The 17,852-nt window shown below is 41.5% G+C and overlaps 1 protein-coding gene across 2 annotated transcripts in view; it reads right to left on the bottom strand.

Annotated features, from left to right (window-relative positions):
* LOC117546964 (cyclic nucleotide-gated cation channel-like) overlaps positions 1-15,910 on the bottom strand; it is a 57,303-nt gene extending 41,393 nt beyond the window's left edge. Inside the window, exons 1-3 of one of the 2 annotated variants that reach the window (XM_034217403.1) lie at positions 14,903-15,910; positions 13,849-14,799; positions 9,216-9,305 (exon numbers count right to left, since the gene is read on the bottom strand). In XM_034217403.1, the coding sequence (XP_034073294.1) occupies positions 9,216-9,304 (89 nt within the window). In that variant the 5' untranslated portion in view covers position 9,305; positions 13,849-14,799; positions 14,903-15,910. Of the gene's footprint in view, positions 1-9,215; positions 9,306-9,692; positions 9,770-13,848; positions 14,800-14,902 lie in introns of those variants that run through there. The other variant, XM_034217404.1, reaches the window with a different exon arrangement.
* Between the last annotated feature and the right edge of the window lie 1,942 nt (positions 15,911-17,852).

The raw sequence follows: 17,852 nt of genomic DNA, 5'->3' as shown, positions 1-17,852 counted from the left end.
ACAAAATAATGATATCTACACTACAGCCCCTAAACACACAAACACACCGCTTTCATAAATAACACACTTGTTCTGCAATAATATGTTTTATGTTTCCTGTCATTTTTGTTGGAAAGGACATGCCTGAAAGACACGACTCAACATTTTATCCTTCTCTGAGGGTCAAGAAGAACATCCAAGAGGAACATTAAAAGCTGATGCTATGAGATTTTAAGACCAGTACTGGACATTCACTAAGAAACTACTTTTATTGTGAAAACACAGTCAGCTGATCGAATGCACCTACATCTACACTCCATCAGCTGATTATTTCCATTTGCCTCGCTTTATGAGCTTCACATCACTTGTGCCTTGTACCGCAGAGTTTGCAACGTCACAAATAAATGGGGCCAATCTTCAGTCAGATGTGAATGTGTAATCTAACATTTTCAGTAAGAATAATGGACGAAAGGAGTGCAAATACAATTTATTGAAATGTGAACCAAAAGTGAATCAAACATGTTTTAAATAAAAAGCACATATGGACAGAAGGTATAAACCTATTAAATGTATAAGTAAACACATTTAGTCAAATAAAGTGACAGACTAGGCCTGTGCAGTTGGTATCAGCTATACCCAGCATGGGCTCCTCCATCAGGCCTGGTCCTCCTCGCTGAGGAAAGACCCTCAGTCCTCTCCAAACCAACAGACAGGACATCCATCACACGGAGGTTTCTCCCTGAAGTCTCTGCAGCTCTCTGGACACCACGCTGTCTCAATCCGTCCACACTGAATATGAGAGGGGGGAAATGAAAATAATAAATGCTTTAGACAATAAGAAATATAAAGTTGACTGTTGAGTTGCTCAGTTCTTTTAGATTGTCAATACTATTACTGTATAACTAATATATCAGGTTAAGAGGCACATTTAAATAAAGATTGGTCTTTAAATACATTTTGTCTTTTGAATTGTTTGTCTAAAGTCAAGGATCTAGAACTGGTACTTAGTTGTAATGATACAGTCTGGTTATTATGCTGTTTGAAGGAGGCCTCACAGGTAAGAGCACTAACTAGCTACCATCACATGTACCTTAGCTTGACTTAATTGTATTAAACGTATAATTAAGTGATATCAAAATAGAAATAACTAATGTCATGCAAACATATTAATATTTGCTTGATTCCAGGGTTGAATTTAGCACAATTGCATACACACGTTAAGGGGTTTTAAGATTCTGAAGTATTATGCTAAAAACTCAATAACTTAGATTATTATTTATAGTTTTGCTGAATAGTTTCATGTCCGCTTACCTTAGAAACGTAAAATGCCACGGCAGTGTGCAGGTGGAGAGCATGTTAGCTTAGCATGGTAGCTTCAGCTAGCTCCGGAACTTCCAGCTCGGTGGCAGCAGGTCCTGCCTCGGCTCCGCCTCTTTGCCCATTTGGAGCAGGCTGGAACAGGCGGGAGTTGAACTCTGATGTCACTGTCGAGCCGTTAGTGGCCGACTCCGCCCACTAAGGGCTTCTCGGCAACTCTGCAGAATCCTATGGGTGACGTCACGGACCCTACGTCCATTTATATATACCGTCTATGGCAGGGGTCGGCAACCCCTGGCACGCGTGCCACCGTAACCAGTGGCACACTAGGAATAAGTGGAATAAATGTGCAAAATATTTAAATTGTATTTTCGGATCCTGAACGAGACCGCCGCCAGAGCACGTCTCCCCGTTACCTGCAGAAGGAAGCCATGCACGCAACGCAGCCCCGCTCTCTTTAACTCCAGGTGACTTTCTGCCGCTTTCCTCCGTGGTGCAGCGCTGATCGTTTCACCACGGAGGAAAGCACTTCACAAATTGCAGTAGGCCTACCCATAAGGAGCTGTACAAATGCCGCAGTTTTTGCGTGGCTGTGTATTTAGTTGAAAGCCCAGTGGCGATCTGCTCATCACTCATCGAAATAATATGCTACGAAGGGGCGGACTGGCCATCTGTGTGTTGAACTTTCCTGTCGGCTCCCAGACCATTCTTTCACACACAGTGACGTCACGAGCTACCCACAATGCATCGCGCGCCATATATATATATATATATATATATATATATATAAATACGCCATTTTCCTGGAGGTGCAAATATCCTGGAGTCGCAAATATAAACAGCTAGCTAACGTAGCCAGGCAGAGCGCACTAGGTTTTTTTTCTGAATTAACGACCGAAGAAATCGCTGCATGTCTTCGGATTACATCTCTGGACTTGAGGGGTGTGCTCTAGGTTGTTACCAGCGTAAACTAGAGCTGTGTGGGTTGTCGGATTGCCCTTACAGACTGCGTCGATTTTGGCAGCATCTACGTCTAATTTCTGGAAACACCAGGTGAATACCCCACTTGTCACATTAATATTATCATGCCATTGCATATATGTGGTATTTTAGAGTTGACTAGATATTGATTAAGGCAATAGACTCAGATTCAGTACAGGAAGTTTAGCAACACCTAGACGGTGCACGGCTAAACCCTCGGCCTGCTTGCACCTCGCGTAAAATGGCGGATACCGGAAGTACGGTGTCGCCCTCGGCCCAATACCCGTATGTGTGTGTGAAAGAATAGTCGAGGAGGCAGAAGCAACAAGCTTCAGGTTCAATAACCCACTTTAGCTTAAATGACTGGAGAGAGGCGAGCTCTTCTTGGGAGGCCGTTGCATTTATTTAGCTGTTCTTCTGTTTCACAAAATACATCACAGACCTCTGTTTTTCTGCTTCCTCGGTTCACTTCCAGAAACATACACACGTTCTCTCCATAGGTTCTCTCACTGTCGCTCTACCATCCACAAACACACATGCACAAGCCACACCCCTCGCTCTCTTAAAGGGACAGCGATCTCATCTCACTCTGCATGACCCGAATATCCAACCCGGTATCACGGCAAGACGTGAACATGTGACGATTTACCATGCTGGGAGACGTGAAGATGTCACGATTTCGTCCCTTCAAACATGACAGTTACACGGTATTGTTAACCCATGTTAACCAATGGAGAAATAACCGGAAATACCAAGCAAATGCTACCCCGAAGTAATGATTTATTTTGTAATAGTCACACTCGATTACGCCGATTTTCTTGTTGCCCCAGCTGGTCGACACCTCTTTTAGCAGAAACAAAGGCTACATTAATGTATTAAATCGATGTTAATCCATGCGTGTAGATGTGGAATTAACGGACGTGACGTTGTGCGATTGAGTTGCCAGGCAACAGCTTCGGTTCATGTTAATTTACAAACTATTCAACTACAACCGTAGTTATATTTGAAAACATGTTAGGAGGCCTCACGAAATACTTTAATGCAAATTAAAATGTAAATGTGAAGGAATGTGTGTATAACAAAATACATCGGTCATAAACTAAACCGGAAACAGACGTAGGCAAGATCCTCAGCTCGATGATTGGATGGTTTAGCCGCAATGCATGCTGGGATTTGGTGTTTATGTGATGTGAAATCTGAAAACGTTTTTTAAAAATACAATAATACTTTATTCCGAGTGTGCTTGCTTTTCTCTTTGAAAGTCATCACATAACGGCATTGTAATACACGGTTCGGCTGCATTAAATATTACATATCTGCCGTAGTTCTCTATTTATAGAGCCCTGATGAGAAGACTTCTAGACAAACAGGAGAACTGCCGCCAAAACTGAAGATGTGACGTGGATCATAAATATATAAGCAATTAAACAACATCTTACATTTCTTTTCACACAATGCGTCTCCTTGCAGTATCAACACTAATTCGGCTGACATTTTATATTTGATCCAATTGGTAGATAGGCTGTATTTACACCATAACGGTGCAGAGCTGATAGAAAGGGACACCTGGTGGTTAAAGCACGTTATTGAATTGTATTATTTTATTATTAGATATTAATAGGATCCCTATAAAGTATATTCATTACTCGTTATTCTCTACTAATAGTTCATTAAAGACTGTATATAATGACTAGTTTGCACATCCCTTTCAAGATTTTCTAAGCTAAGGTTTATTGACATATCATATTATACACAACTACTGTGTAGTTATGCAATGAATGAAAAACTTGGGTCGCAGGTTCCTCAACAGTGCATTACAAGACATCTATCAATATGTGTTTATACTCCACCATTAAACTGTCATTCTGCACATTTCCTATACTATCTACATACATCTTATAAGAGTATAATACATATGTATAATATCTGTTTAATAATAAACAAATAATAAACAAATAAGTGCTTAAACATAGTTAACATTGCAGGAAAGCAATATATTAGACGTTAAGTACTTTGTCAGGCTTAATATTTATCTGTAGATACAAATGTCACTGTGTGTGCTGTGTGCTCTGCATGTGTGACCATTAAAGAATCAGAATACCTTTATTAGTTCCACAGAGGAGAAATGTGCAGCGTTACAGCAGGAAAGAGCCACAGACAGCTTAGTGTTGCATATCTTACATGCGTTAAAAAAGTACTAAGTTATAATAAAATAAACAATATGCTAAAAAAGTACTAAGCTATAATATAATAAACAATATGCTACAAAAAAAGATCAAAAGTTACATAATTTTCAAAAATACAGATAAAAAACAAAACGGCATATATATTGATTTAGTGGCCAGGAATAAATTAGACAGTTATTAATGGCATATATATATATTGCACATATAGCACATATTGCACAAAGTTGGTTTGTATTTAGCAGCAAGGGGTGTTATAGTCTGTCTTGTGGTGTGTGTGAGGGTCTACTAGGGGCAGTGCTGGTTGTAAAGTCTGACCGCTGCAGGAAGGAAGGACCTGCGGTTTCAAGAGGGTTTCATCCCTCCATATTCTAATATCATAACGTGTGCTCTGGAGAATCACAGAACGGACGATCGTCCTTATTATTATGCCGTTTAAACCAATTATTTAAATGTGTTTGTTAAATTCGGCATCATGTAAGTTGCGCTGACAGGTCCACACACTGCTTCCCCGCAGCGAGGCTCCCCCGCCCTCCTGCTGATAGTTGACGAGCGTCAAGCTCCTCAAAAAAAATACCATGCATGATTACAAAAATAATCTTAGTACAATAAGTTAAATAGAAAACACAATTTTATATAAAATATTCCTAGAACCACATATAAACATGTCAAATTGGTGTATTGTATTTTATAGTTTTGCATAATATATCATTTTGTTCATTGGTTTGTTAAACCAATTAATGTATTACTTCAGTTGAAAAACTCCTTTGAAAAATCAGTTTAAATTTGTTTTCTTTTTTCATGCATAAAATGAAAATATCCTTAGTTTGTTGTAAAGGAGTTAGTAAATCACACACTGAGGGAACATCACTATATTGGAATGATTTGTATAGGCTTTTTCAATCAAACATTTTCGGGGTCGGTCAGGGGGTACTTGGCTGAGAAAATGTTTCAAAGGGGGTACATGACTGAAAAAAGTTTGAGAAGCACTGATCTAGAGAATTCAAACGGCACTTATCATGGCTGCCACTGAGGGACTTCCGGGTCATTTCACTCCGTTAGGAAGGTTCCTAAGCTAAATGGACTATTCGACTTCAGCCCATGTCCTTTAGAATTCTCCTATCCACTATCCTTTAACCCTGTGACGTTTCACTCAGAGGTAAAGGAATAGACGATAGGGTTGGACGTTAGGAGCTGATTTTCGGATTAACCGACCGCAACCGGAGTTCAGTAGCTAAGTGATCACACAACGTCACGTCCGGTATTTCCACAACAACACAAATGGATTAACATCGATGTAATACATTAATGTAGCCTTTGTTTCTGCTAAAAGAGGTGTCGACCAGCTAGGGCCACAACAAAATCGGCAAAATCGAGTGTGACGATTACAAAATCAATTAAAAACATCTAATTTTGACAATAAAAACCGACCAATAGGTGCGGTAGACCATTTGCTTGGCACTTCCGGGTATTTCTCCATGTTAACAATACCGTGTAACTGTCACATTTGAAGGGGATTAACATCGATGTAATACATTAATGTAGCCTTTGTTTCTGCTAAAAGAGGTGTTGACCAGATAGGGCCACAAGAAAATCGGCGAAATCGAGTGTGAGGATTAAAAAAGAAATTAAAAACATCTAATTTTGATAATAATGGCACTTCCGGGTATTTATCCACTGGTTGGACCATGTTAACAATACCGTGTAACCAGGGCCGCCCCTGGCCAATTTGGGGCCCCAAGCGACATTGTGAGATGAGGCCCCCCCCCAACCGACAGGAGTGAAACACATTTTTTTTTAAACAAAGTAGGCTACTTTGCAAATATAATTCCTGTTTATTATTATTATCAACACAGTTACTTTTTTATACAGTGAGGTAAATGGTGAATGTGCATGTATGTCGTTCAGTATGCGTTTACAGGTGAATACGTCTGCATTTCCTGCCAAATACTAGCCTCAAAAAGATTAAAATATAATTGATGCAAATAAACTACTTCTACTAATAATAATAATCATAATCAATTCAATAATATAAATACTATATTATTTTATTATAATATAGTTGTAATATAGTCAAGACAAAACATGCTTATGACATGCTCAAAAACTGATATTTCTTAAATCTGTATTCAAATTTAGTTCCCTCTGTCAGCAATGTATCAACAACTACACACACATTTCTATCAGTATTTCTCTGTGTTGTGGTTGACATGATGATGACTGTTAGGAGTTAAGGGGAGAGGCTGAGCATCACCATGAAATGTGCAAATTGACATAAAAATGAATAAAAGGGGGAAAAATGCTCCATGTTTTTTAGGCTGTAAACTTTGACTGTTATGTAAGCCAACTAGACAGACAGTGTATTACTCTTCCTCCTGTACATTAGCAGATACAAGGCATAACATACTTGAATGCAGGGGTGGTTCTAGGGGGGCCAGTGCCTCCCTAACACTGACCTCTGACCCCCCTGTGGCCCCCCTAACAATGAAAACTTTTATTTTTAAAAAAAAATTTAATTGTATATTTTCTGGTACTCGGTTTGCCAAAAACCGCAGGATTTTGTTGCTGTAATGTGATATTGTGCAGACACCCTTATGTAAAGTAGAGATGTAACTGTTCATTGCCTTTATTTTTATATACATATGGTGTGAGTGCAAACATTGCACTATAACTTAAGCTGAAGCTAACAGTAATAACTATAAGATCTATCTGAAATAAATAAGTGTACTGAAACAAATACCAATAACTGTATTGCATTGTTTTCTTATGCGCAATTACTTCATACTGTCTAGTTCTCTTTTTCATCCTGCATTTATTGTGCCCCCCTCAGAAAATAACTGGCCCCCCCAGTCAAATTGGTCTAGAACCGCCACTGCTTGAATGAATGGTAAATAAAGAATGCTGGAAATAACTGCATCTCCATTAGCCTATAATGCTATGCAGACACTGCCTTATTCATGTCGTGAATTGCAGCTGATGTTTTAATATGGCAATTGGCAATTTGACTTATACAACATTCGCAAGTTGTACATTTGACTCATACAATAACCCACCTTTGAGTGATGCTCTAGTTTCTTCATGTTTGTTTTTTTTCCCTCTTGCTTGCGCCGGACTGAAACTGTCTTTTCACCGACATCTCTTCACCTGCACTAGTGGCCGTATCAAAGCCGTGATTGGTCAGATGTCGATTCATTGCAACGGTGTCGGGTTACAGACGTGCTCCCCTTGTAACCTCCCACTCTCGCGGGGGGTGCACGGAGAACTGAGCGGAGAACTGCGCACCAGTAGCGTGGCGTGGGAAAAAAATTAGGGGAAGCCAATAATACGTCCTTTCTTTTGGGTCGGGGGGGGGTGGTGGTCAATGTATAACGTAACCAGATGAGTGATTACAGCACCCGGTATCATTTTACACACATTTGTATCATACAGATGCAGGACATACACACGCCTGTTATCTAACCGACAGGTCCGCACGCACTCTCCAGCCGAAACTCTAATAAGCATTCATTCACAAACTAAATCAGGAGACCTTTCACGTTTTACGTCCGATTCGCTCCTTTGTTCCTCGCTGTACACAGCTCCAGTTTGGGCATTGGCCTGTCATCAGATTTTATTTGTTGTTGCTGCTGTAATGGAAGTTTAGTACAATTATTTTTCGATTATATACTCCAAATCTCCACCCTACATAATTGCACTTGCTTCAGTTGCTTGCTACTTTCTAACGGCGGTGAGAGTGGTGCAGTGGCGCTATCTATCTTCTATCGATTAGATTTATGATTCGAAAATTATAAAAGTAGGGTAGACATGTGAATATTATCCGACTGAAAAAAACGTGCATTTATCAGGTTCGGTTTCCACTGACCTTATTTCGAGCTATTTTCCAAAATCCTATGGAGAAATCCCATTGCTTTTTTGGCGAGGGAAACCGAGCGCAGCTTACTTCCGGGTTATACGACGCGTCACTGCACCACTAAGCTGATGCGATTTGATTGGATTGTGAGGCAAGGGAAGCCAGCCTCTGGCATGGCCCTGACTAATCACAGGTTGGCAGGGACATGACGTGAGCCTTGTCTGATTGGTCAATCCCTCCATTTTGTTTCACCAGGGAAGCCAATTTTGTCTGGCCTCCTCTCGCAACAGAGAGTGCAATCTACTGTTTCGCCATAACATCTAGAGGGGCGCTGTTTCACTCTTTGTAAAATACTCAATGAGAATGGAGGAGAGACGGGCCGGCAGCAACACACAACAAGAATTTCCGAAACTAAACGAAGTATTTTTATTTATTTATTAAAATTATAACTACAATCTGAAAAAAACAGGGGAAGCCTGGCTTCCCTTGGCCTCCAGGAGAAAACGTCACTGCTGCGCACAGCAGCTGAGGCCCTCTGGGCGGGGGGCCCCATGCAGCCTGCGTGATTGGCCTGTAGGGAGGGGCGGCCCTGCGTGTAACTGTCACGTTTGAAGGGACGAAACCGTCACACATTCACGTCTCTCAGCATGGTAAATCGTCACATGTTCACGTCTTGCCGTGATACCGGGGTTGAGTTCAGGACGAGTAAGCTAACACACAACTCGATTTACGAATATCGGTACTATAAAAATGTGTGTGTGTGTGTGTGTGTGTGTGTGTGTGTGTGTGTGTGTGTGTGTGTGTGTGTGTGTGTGTGTGTGTGTGTGTGTGTGTGTGTGTGTGTGTGTGTGTGTGTGTGTGTGTGTGTGTGTGTGTGTGTGTGTGGTGTGTGTGTGTGTGTGTACCTGCTGAGTGTGCTGTCAGCTCGCTCACTCTCGTCCTCTGTCCATGTTTTCACAGAAAGCCTGTGTGAATCCTGCACTGGTCCTGTCATCCTGCGCACAGCAAGTCTCAATTAATTTCCATTCTCACCACTGACAGACATGCCGACATAAAATTACAAAACTAAACTAAAACGTCAACTGAACATACACAAACACTCTCATAACATACATGGATAAATGCAAAAAAAATGCAAGCTACCAAACATACATTTACATTACAGAGGCTCACGCTGACTGCCAAACACACAATCAACTCACTAAGCAGCACACACTAATGCAATGATGGACCCACAGTCAGAAAAGGAAGGACATCCAGTACGAGGTCATCCCATATTAGGCATCACCATGGAAACCACATAGCATAGCAACAAGCTGTAAAGTAATTATGACAACACATCATAAGAGGGAGAAACAGAGAGATGTTCGAAGTCAACAAACCTGATAAATGTCCAGATATCCCAACGTTAGCTCATCAATCCCTCAGTTATGTTCACGTCTGTGTTTCATCTGCAACCCATCTCTATCCATTTAGTGAGATTCATGAGACATTAATCATGAAGGACTGACAAATATGAAGGATTGGATGGGTGATGGAGAGAACAAAGCAACCTATCAAAGGGAAGATCACATGGCTAACGACAAAAGCATCCTTTAAATTGCAAATTGTGTGTCGTGTGTGTTGCTGTTCACCAGAGAGCTCATCTATATTCAAGAAGCTTGTTTGAAGTGGCTTCGGAAACACAAGTGTGTCTTTGTGTCCATGTATTCTCCTGATTACTGAAAGAGGTGTGCTTTTATACACACACCTGCACACGTGAAATTGAGACATGTTTTATTAAGGTTACTAGAAATAGAACGGATCTAGGTAAAAGAAGTTAAGATCCAAATATATTGTATTGACAGATAGAAGATGGATGGATCCGGATAGAGAAAATCTTGGTAGGAGATGATCATTTTTGGGTTGAAGATGACCGGAAATGGGTAGAGGACACCAAATCTTCATAGATACAGAAGTTTTCTAGGTAGAAAAGGCAAGATTTAGGTAGAAAAAGATTGTATCTGGGTATAATTATACCTGATCCGGGTAAAAGACGGTCCTATCTGGGCACAACAAGACCGTATCTGGGTAAAAAAAAGGCAAAGGTTTTGGTAGATAACACTGTATCTTGGTAGAAAAAGGATGTTATCTAGGTAGAAAGGGTCAGATTTGGGTTAATAAAGACTGGATCTTGGTAGAAAGGGACAGATTTTGGTTAAAAAATACTGGATGGCGATTCCAAGATGGCGGTGCGCTAGACAGATGTGTTTCTTTCTCCTCCACACAATCGTATTAATCCTGATATAAAACCAAAAACTAACAACTACGACAAAGTGAGCAATACATTTGCTAAAAACTAGATTGTTCCACTGAAATAGCGTTAAAATAAAAAAAAGTGCCTTTAAAGAAAATGTATTCAGACAAAGTATTTTATTTTCAAAAAATGTTTAAGGTTTTGCATACATAAAAAGTGTATCTTACAGTTCCTTTGTGAGAGAATTACACACAAATCTGCCAAGTGTCAGTGAAAATTGTTAAAATCACAAACTTACCCAAAACCAGAGGTGTGGAAGGAGAGGATATTACCTTAAACTGGATAAGTTCACAGTGGTTTCCGGAGGTGATTAAAGTCACAAGGGGTGACTGTGCTGTGACTGAGGAGATGATTTGTCTATTTAGAGCATAGGCAGTTAACGGTTCCTCTAGAGCAGGGGTCCCCAAACTTTTTCCTGTGAGGGCCACATAACTTTTCCCTTCTCTGATGGGGGCCGGGTCAGTTTGTAACAGAAAAAGTGTGACGATCGCATGGGTGTCTAAACGTAAACATTTATTGTTTTCTAGAAAGCCACACATAACCAAATATTAATAACCCTTTCCGGGATCTTCACGGAAAAAAAAGTCAGGAAATAAATAATAACACTATTAATGAAATAAATAACACTATTTATGAAATAAATAATAACCAAATAACCCTCTCTGGGTTCTTCACAGAAAAAAAGTCCATTGAAAATTACTGTAACTTTCTGTTGTGCCGTGCACAATCTTAACAGGTAAAAGTTTAGCTTAGTTGTCAGAGCAGAATCTCTCAAAATAAACGTGGATTTACGTAAAAAAAATAAAAATTTCGGGGTTCGGGTGTTTTGTTTGATTTTAAACAAACAAAGTCTTGGCTTTCATAATTAAACTTTTATTTCCAATTTATTTATTTCTCACTCGCAATCTGCTCTTCCGCAGCGCCGCCCCCCCCCCCCCCCCCCTCACTCCGCTGAAATTATGAATGTAAGAGTATAGTAATCATAGATAACACTGCAGGGTCCGTTACAGTTTGTATTCATCTGATTTCAATTAAACAAAGTCTTGGCTTTCAGAATATTAAACTTGTTTCGGCAAATTCAGATGATAAATACAACTTTGAAGCTTCGGCATAATTACAAGCGGAGAACGGCAGGCATAAGAACAGCCGGTGTTTCTCGTGAGTGTTTTCCCCGGGAAACAAACACAATCAGTGGCGTTTTTATATGTACAAAAGTGGTGGGGCACAAAAAACTTAGATGTCTATATATAAGCTTCTGCAGTGAGGTTCATGGCTGGTGAGGCTCTGACTCTTCAGGTTTACAAATATTATATTTTGACCTAAATCAAAATATAATATTATTTTCAAAAGCTTTTTTTGTCTGATGCTTCAATTAATTTTAAACAGACAGTTCAACAAAAGGATACCCAAAAAATGTAATTGTATCATTTAAATATTGAATTGTTCTCTCTTAGTAAGATCCCATTTTCATGGCGGTGGTAAAATTGCGGTCTTACCTTGACTTGAAGATGAAGTCCATTTGCCTATCCTTCTGGACAAAAATCTCTATTACTTTTTTGTAAAAGTCCTCCTTATGTTCTTGTAGTTTCAAAAGTCTATCATAAATCTGATCTAATCAATAGATTTATGATTCGAAAATTATAAAAGTAGGGTAGACATGTGGATATTATCCGGCTGAACAAAACGTGCATTTATCTAACAGGTTTGTTTCCCACAGATCTTATTTGGAGCTATTTTCTAAAATCCTATGGAGAAATATCATTGCTTTTTTGTGGAGGGAAGCCATGCGCAGTTTATTTCCGGGTTGTAGGACGCCTCACTGCAGCTCTCTCTCCTCCTCTTCACACACCACACTTTTCGCGGCACACGTACTTACAGCCAATCAGCTCTGAATGATGTGAGATGACGTATGGTGGGGATGGCAGCTCTATGCCCCTATGGTCATTATTTTTTTGCCACACACATTAAATAGGACAATACTCTGAGCATGCGCAGTGTAGTTTTTACAGTCACCATTGACTTAAACAGGGAGAGGGAGGGGCAGGATCGGGTTTTGTCCCACATGGCTCTAAACAGCTCAATAGGCACACACTGTAGACACTAATTAGAAGAACACAGACTAAAACAGCAATGTACAGACGAATCAGATGATTAAACATGATCTTAAAATATATTTTATATATTTTTTAATTTATTTTTTGCATTTTTTTGTAATCATTATTTTTAATACTTTCTGCTGACACTAGGTGGGGCTGTGCCCCACCTGCCCCTAATGACCAGTCGCCACTGAACACAATACACACAAACGCAAAATTACACAAGCACACACACTCACACACACACACACGTATACACACACACTCGCGAGCTTCCCCTCCAAACGAAAATATCTTCCCTCGGTAGTATTTTGATCATTTGCTCCGCTAATAATCAATCAGATCGATGGATTCCAGAGAAGAGACAACTTTGAAGGCCTTTTTCTCAAAATGATGACTCGGTGACAGTCATTATATAATGTGACATATTTCGCTTAATATTTGAAGTACAAAAACAATCCTGATATCATTAGAAAGCTAGGAATATCCTCTTTCCAACAGTGTATACAACTCAAAAGGTGTCTTCGGGTCAATGCGACTGATTTCGATAGAGCAGGTCACAACATTTTGACAGGGGCTAGTCTAGGATTCACGTGGCCAGACTGAATTTTTTTTTTTTTTTAAATAATCATAATGCGTTTCTGGTATTGTTCAGGGGGCCGGGCCAAATGTGGAGGCGGGCCGTACCCGGCCCGCGGGCCTTAGTTTGGGGACCACTGCTCTAGAGGCTCCATGCAGAGTCCCAGCTGTTCAGCTAGCTCCTGGTCCAAAAAGCTATCCTCCGCACCAGAATCAATGAGAGCCTGGAGAGGCAATGTCATAGAACTAACACAGAGCTTGGCGGGAATAAGAAAACGACTCAAGGATGGGGTTAGAGATGATTGCTGTGGACTCGTCAGGAACCCCAATCTCACTGACGAGCCTCCCAGTTTGGACGTACTGGGCAGTTGGGAATGCTCTGCCCAGTTTTTCCACAATACAGGCATTGGCCTGCACCTATCCGGCGCTAACGCTCCTCCGGAGAAAGTCTAGCACGACCCAGTTGCATGGGCTCCTCCTTAGAAGAGGTGCGCACGTTGGACGACGGGGGGAAAGAGGGAGGTCTAGACACTGAGTGAGCAGAGTAGGAGGAAAAACTGGGCTTACTGAGTGAGGCTGGTGAATCCCTCCGTGTCCGCTCAGCTCGGCGCTCCCGCAGACGACCGTCCAAACGAGACACTAAGGAAATCAGCTTTGAGAGATCCGCTGGAACGTCTCGTGCTGCCAATTCGTCCCGAAGCTGGTCCCTTAATCCTCTCAAAAACACCGCCTTGAGAGCCGCCTCGTCCCATCGAGCCTCTGCAGCGAGTGTGTGAAACTCAATGGAGTAATCAGCCACTGTCCGGCTTCCTTGTTGCAGGCTAAGCAGCTTATTCTCGGCGGAGCCAGAGGAGTTGGGATGAACAAAAACAGCTGAGAACCGATCAGAGAAGCTCTCAAAACGTAGAGTGTCAAAATCCACCGAAGAGTTTAAAGCCTCTGCCCAGGTTAAAGCTCTACCGCGGAGCAACCCCAAAACAAAATTGATCCTCATTGCTTCAGCAGCAAATGCAACAGGACGCTGGCGAAAAACCTTGTTACATTGAAACAAAAAACCTCTGCATTTCTCCACATCTCCGTGAAATGGCTCAGGATCAGTGATAGGAAAATCCTGGCGAGGAGAGGGCAAAGGAGCTGGACTGGGAGTGGCCTGAGATGCTACCGTCGAGGTAGTGAGAGCGGAGATCTGGCACGCCAACTCGGAGACATGATGAGCCATGGAACCCTGACTTGACAGGGGATGAAGGATTGGGGTAGAATCCGCTCCGGATCATGCGGGGTTCATTTTTGGCCAGTTCTTCTGTTAAGCTCCTAAAGAGACACAAAACTTGAACCCGCTATGCAAGAACACTGGGACGGAGACTTAGGTGAAGTGTCAAAAAGACTGGATTTAATAAGTCCACAAAAACCAGGCAGGGGACAAAGCAAACTCTGAACAGAGTGGGGAGAACTTGGAGCAGGGCTGAGATGGAGGTTGGGCTGGACGTGGCAGGCAGGACAGAATGGAATGTGGAGTTTCTGGAACAGGCAAAAAACAGAACAGGATTAGCATACGAAAAAATCCAACAGGAAGAGTATACAAAAGAACTAGAAATTCTAGTCAGCCGGAACTGGAGTTTACCACTGTGAGTATACGAAGAACTGGCGAAGTCTGATGATCAGTAATCAGTTGACGATGAGAAACAGGAGCGGAGGTGAGTTGGCGGAAAACGGAAAATAGGTCAACCACGCCCAGCCAGGAAGACAGACAAACAGATAGACAAACAAACAGAAAAAAGGAGAAGGAGATACCGCAATTCCTCACATTTAGAGTCACAGTCTTTAAGAAAATAAAATGTTACAAAGTGATTGACATTCTACCAGTTGTACAATGCTCCTACATAAAAGTGTATCACAAAAGTATCTTGGTTTAAAAAATGTTTAAGGTTTTGCATACATAAAAAAGTGTATCTTACAGTTCCTTTGTGAGAGAATTACATACAAATCTGCCGAGTGTCAATAAAAATGTGTTAAAATCACAAACTTACCTTTTAGAGAAACAGTCTTTATGAAAAAATCTAATCATACAATGTACTTCATTTCGAGTTTTAAGGTTTTGCATACCTCAAAGTGTGTCCAAAAGTATCTTGGCAAGAGAAAAAAGCCAAAATCTGCCTAGGCCATTAAAAGAAAACTGAATTCCTTACAAATTACTTCATATTCTACCAGTTGTTAAGTGTTGCATACATCAAAGTGTATCTAAAAGTATCTTAGTAACACAAGAAAAGAGAAAAAAGCCAAAATCTGCCTAGTGTCAGTAAATAAGTGTTAAAATCACAAACTTTCCATTTAGAGTTTGATTCTTTAAGAAAATGTGTTCAGAAAAAGCACTTAACTTTCTACCAGTTATAAAGTTGACCAACGTAAAACTGTATCCACAAGGAAGAGAAAAACAACGAGAGAAAAAACAAAATCTGCATAGTGCCAGTACAAAAGTGTTAAAATCACAAAACGTGCCTTTTTAGAGTCACAGTCTTTAAGAAAATACATTTGTTACAAAGTGATTGACACACAAATCTGCCGAGTGTCAGTAAAAAGTGTTAAAATCACAAACTTGCCTTTTAGAGAAACAGTCTTTAAGAAAAAATCTAATCAGACAGTGTACTTCATTTCTAGTTTTAAGGTTTTGCATACCTCAAAGTGTTTCTAAAAGTATCTTGGCAAGATAAAAAAGCCAAAATCTGCCTAGGCCATTAAAAGAAAACGAGTTCCTTAGTTGTGTTGGGGGTTAGCATCAGACCTGTTGAAGGGGGGCGTTACAGGGGGACGAGTCTGTCTGGCTCTCTGAGGGATGGTGTGTGAGAGGATCACTGAAGATCAAACTTAGATCAGCACTTGTCGCAGAAGGTATGCTGTGTGTAAACTCCAGAGTGGGGAGGTTTTGGTACACTGATGGCTGGCTTACACTGCAAACTTCATCACCTTTTAACAAGAGAGTAAGTATATAAAACGTTATTTTAGATATTTTACACATCAGCAAAAAAAAAATAAAAACATATTTGATTTAAAAAATAAGCTAGATACAAACACATACAGTTTTAAATACATATATACTCACTTTCCACAGGGAATGAATCATATGGGGTTCCACCAAAAGAGTTAATCCTCTCTAATATTCCAATTCGTATTTGGTTCAGACTTTCCTGAACTGAGACACACACAACAAAAAACAAAAAAATGTGATTACAAATCTACACCACATTATTTGTACATAGAGGGGTACTTTTCCCAAAGCTTCTAAATCATTACGAGCCATACTGCTGTTACAAAATAAAATACAACAGATGCACAGAGGTTGTTTAACACACACCAAGCAGCATTAAATAATTACATGATATTATAAAATAAAATAAAAAGTACTTACCAGAGTTTTTCAAGATCAGATACAGGTCAAGAAAATGCATGGAGGAGGTATGGTGCTGGCTCATTAGCCCTCTCACTCTTCTTAGAATGATCCTGAGCAATTTTTAAAGTTGAACTCCTATCCCTTTATAAACCAAAATAACCTTATAATGTATTTACTTTACCTCTCTGAAGAACCAGCACCTTACCGTGGTAGAGAGGTTTGTGTGCCCTGATGAACTGTGTTGTCTGTGTCTGTGCTGTGTTGTCTGGAACCTTGTGTTCCTGGTAGGGTCTCCCATGGCAAATTGGTCTCAGGCAAGGGGCCAGACTAAGATTGGTTCAAAAGACCTCATGAAAGACGACACAAGAAGTGAGGATACCCGGCCCGGAGGAAGCCCGGGGTCCCCTTCTGGAGCCAGGCCCAGAAGGAGGACTTGTCGGCGAGCGTCTGGTGGCTGGGCTTGCCACGGAGCCCGGCCGGTGGGCTTGCCACGGAGCCCGGCCGGGCCCAGCCCGAAAAGGCAACATGGGCAACACCTCCGCTTCTCCGTCCCGCGGGCCCACCACCTACGGGAAACAGCGATGGGGTCGGGTGCGCTGCCAGAAGGGTGGCAGTGAAAGCGGAGGGTCTCGACGGACCAGACCCGGGCGACAGAAGCTGGCTTTGGGGACGTGGAACGTCACCTCTCTGGGGGGGAAGGAGCCGGAGCTTGTGCGGGAGGTGGAGCGTTACCAGTTGGATCTGGTTGGGCTCACCTCTACACACAGCGTCGGCTCTGGAACCTTACTTCTGGATAGGGGTTGGACTCTATTCTTCTCCGGAGTTCCTCAAGGTGTGAGGCGCCGGGCGGGTGTGGGGATACTCACAAGTCCCCGGTTAGGTGCTTCGTTGTTGGAGTTTACCCCAGTGGACGAGAGGGTCACCTCCCTACGCCTGCGGGTTATGGGGGGGAAAACTCTGACTGTTGTGTGTGCTTATGCACCAACAGCAGTTCAGAGTATACGGCCTTCTTGGAGACCCTGGAAAGAGTCCTGTATGGGGCTCCTGAAGGGGACTCTTTAATCTTGCTGGGAGACTTCAACGCACATGTGGGCAATGATGGAGACACTTGGAGGGGCGTGATTGGGAGGAACGGCCCCCCTGATCTGAACCGGAGTGGTGGTTTGTTACTGGACTTCTGTGCTAG

Source organism: Gymnodraco acuticeps, unplaced genomic scaffold (genome assembly GCF_902827175.1).
Source record: "Gymnodraco acuticeps unplaced genomic scaffold, fGymAcu1.1, whole genome shotgun sequence".
Classification (NCBI taxonomy): domain Eukaryota; kingdom Metazoa; phylum Chordata; class Actinopteri; order Perciformes; family Bathydraconidae; genus Gymnodraco; species Gymnodraco acuticeps.
Note: the sequence above shows the minus strand (reverse complement) of the source record. Positions and strands in the feature narration are given on the sequence as shown.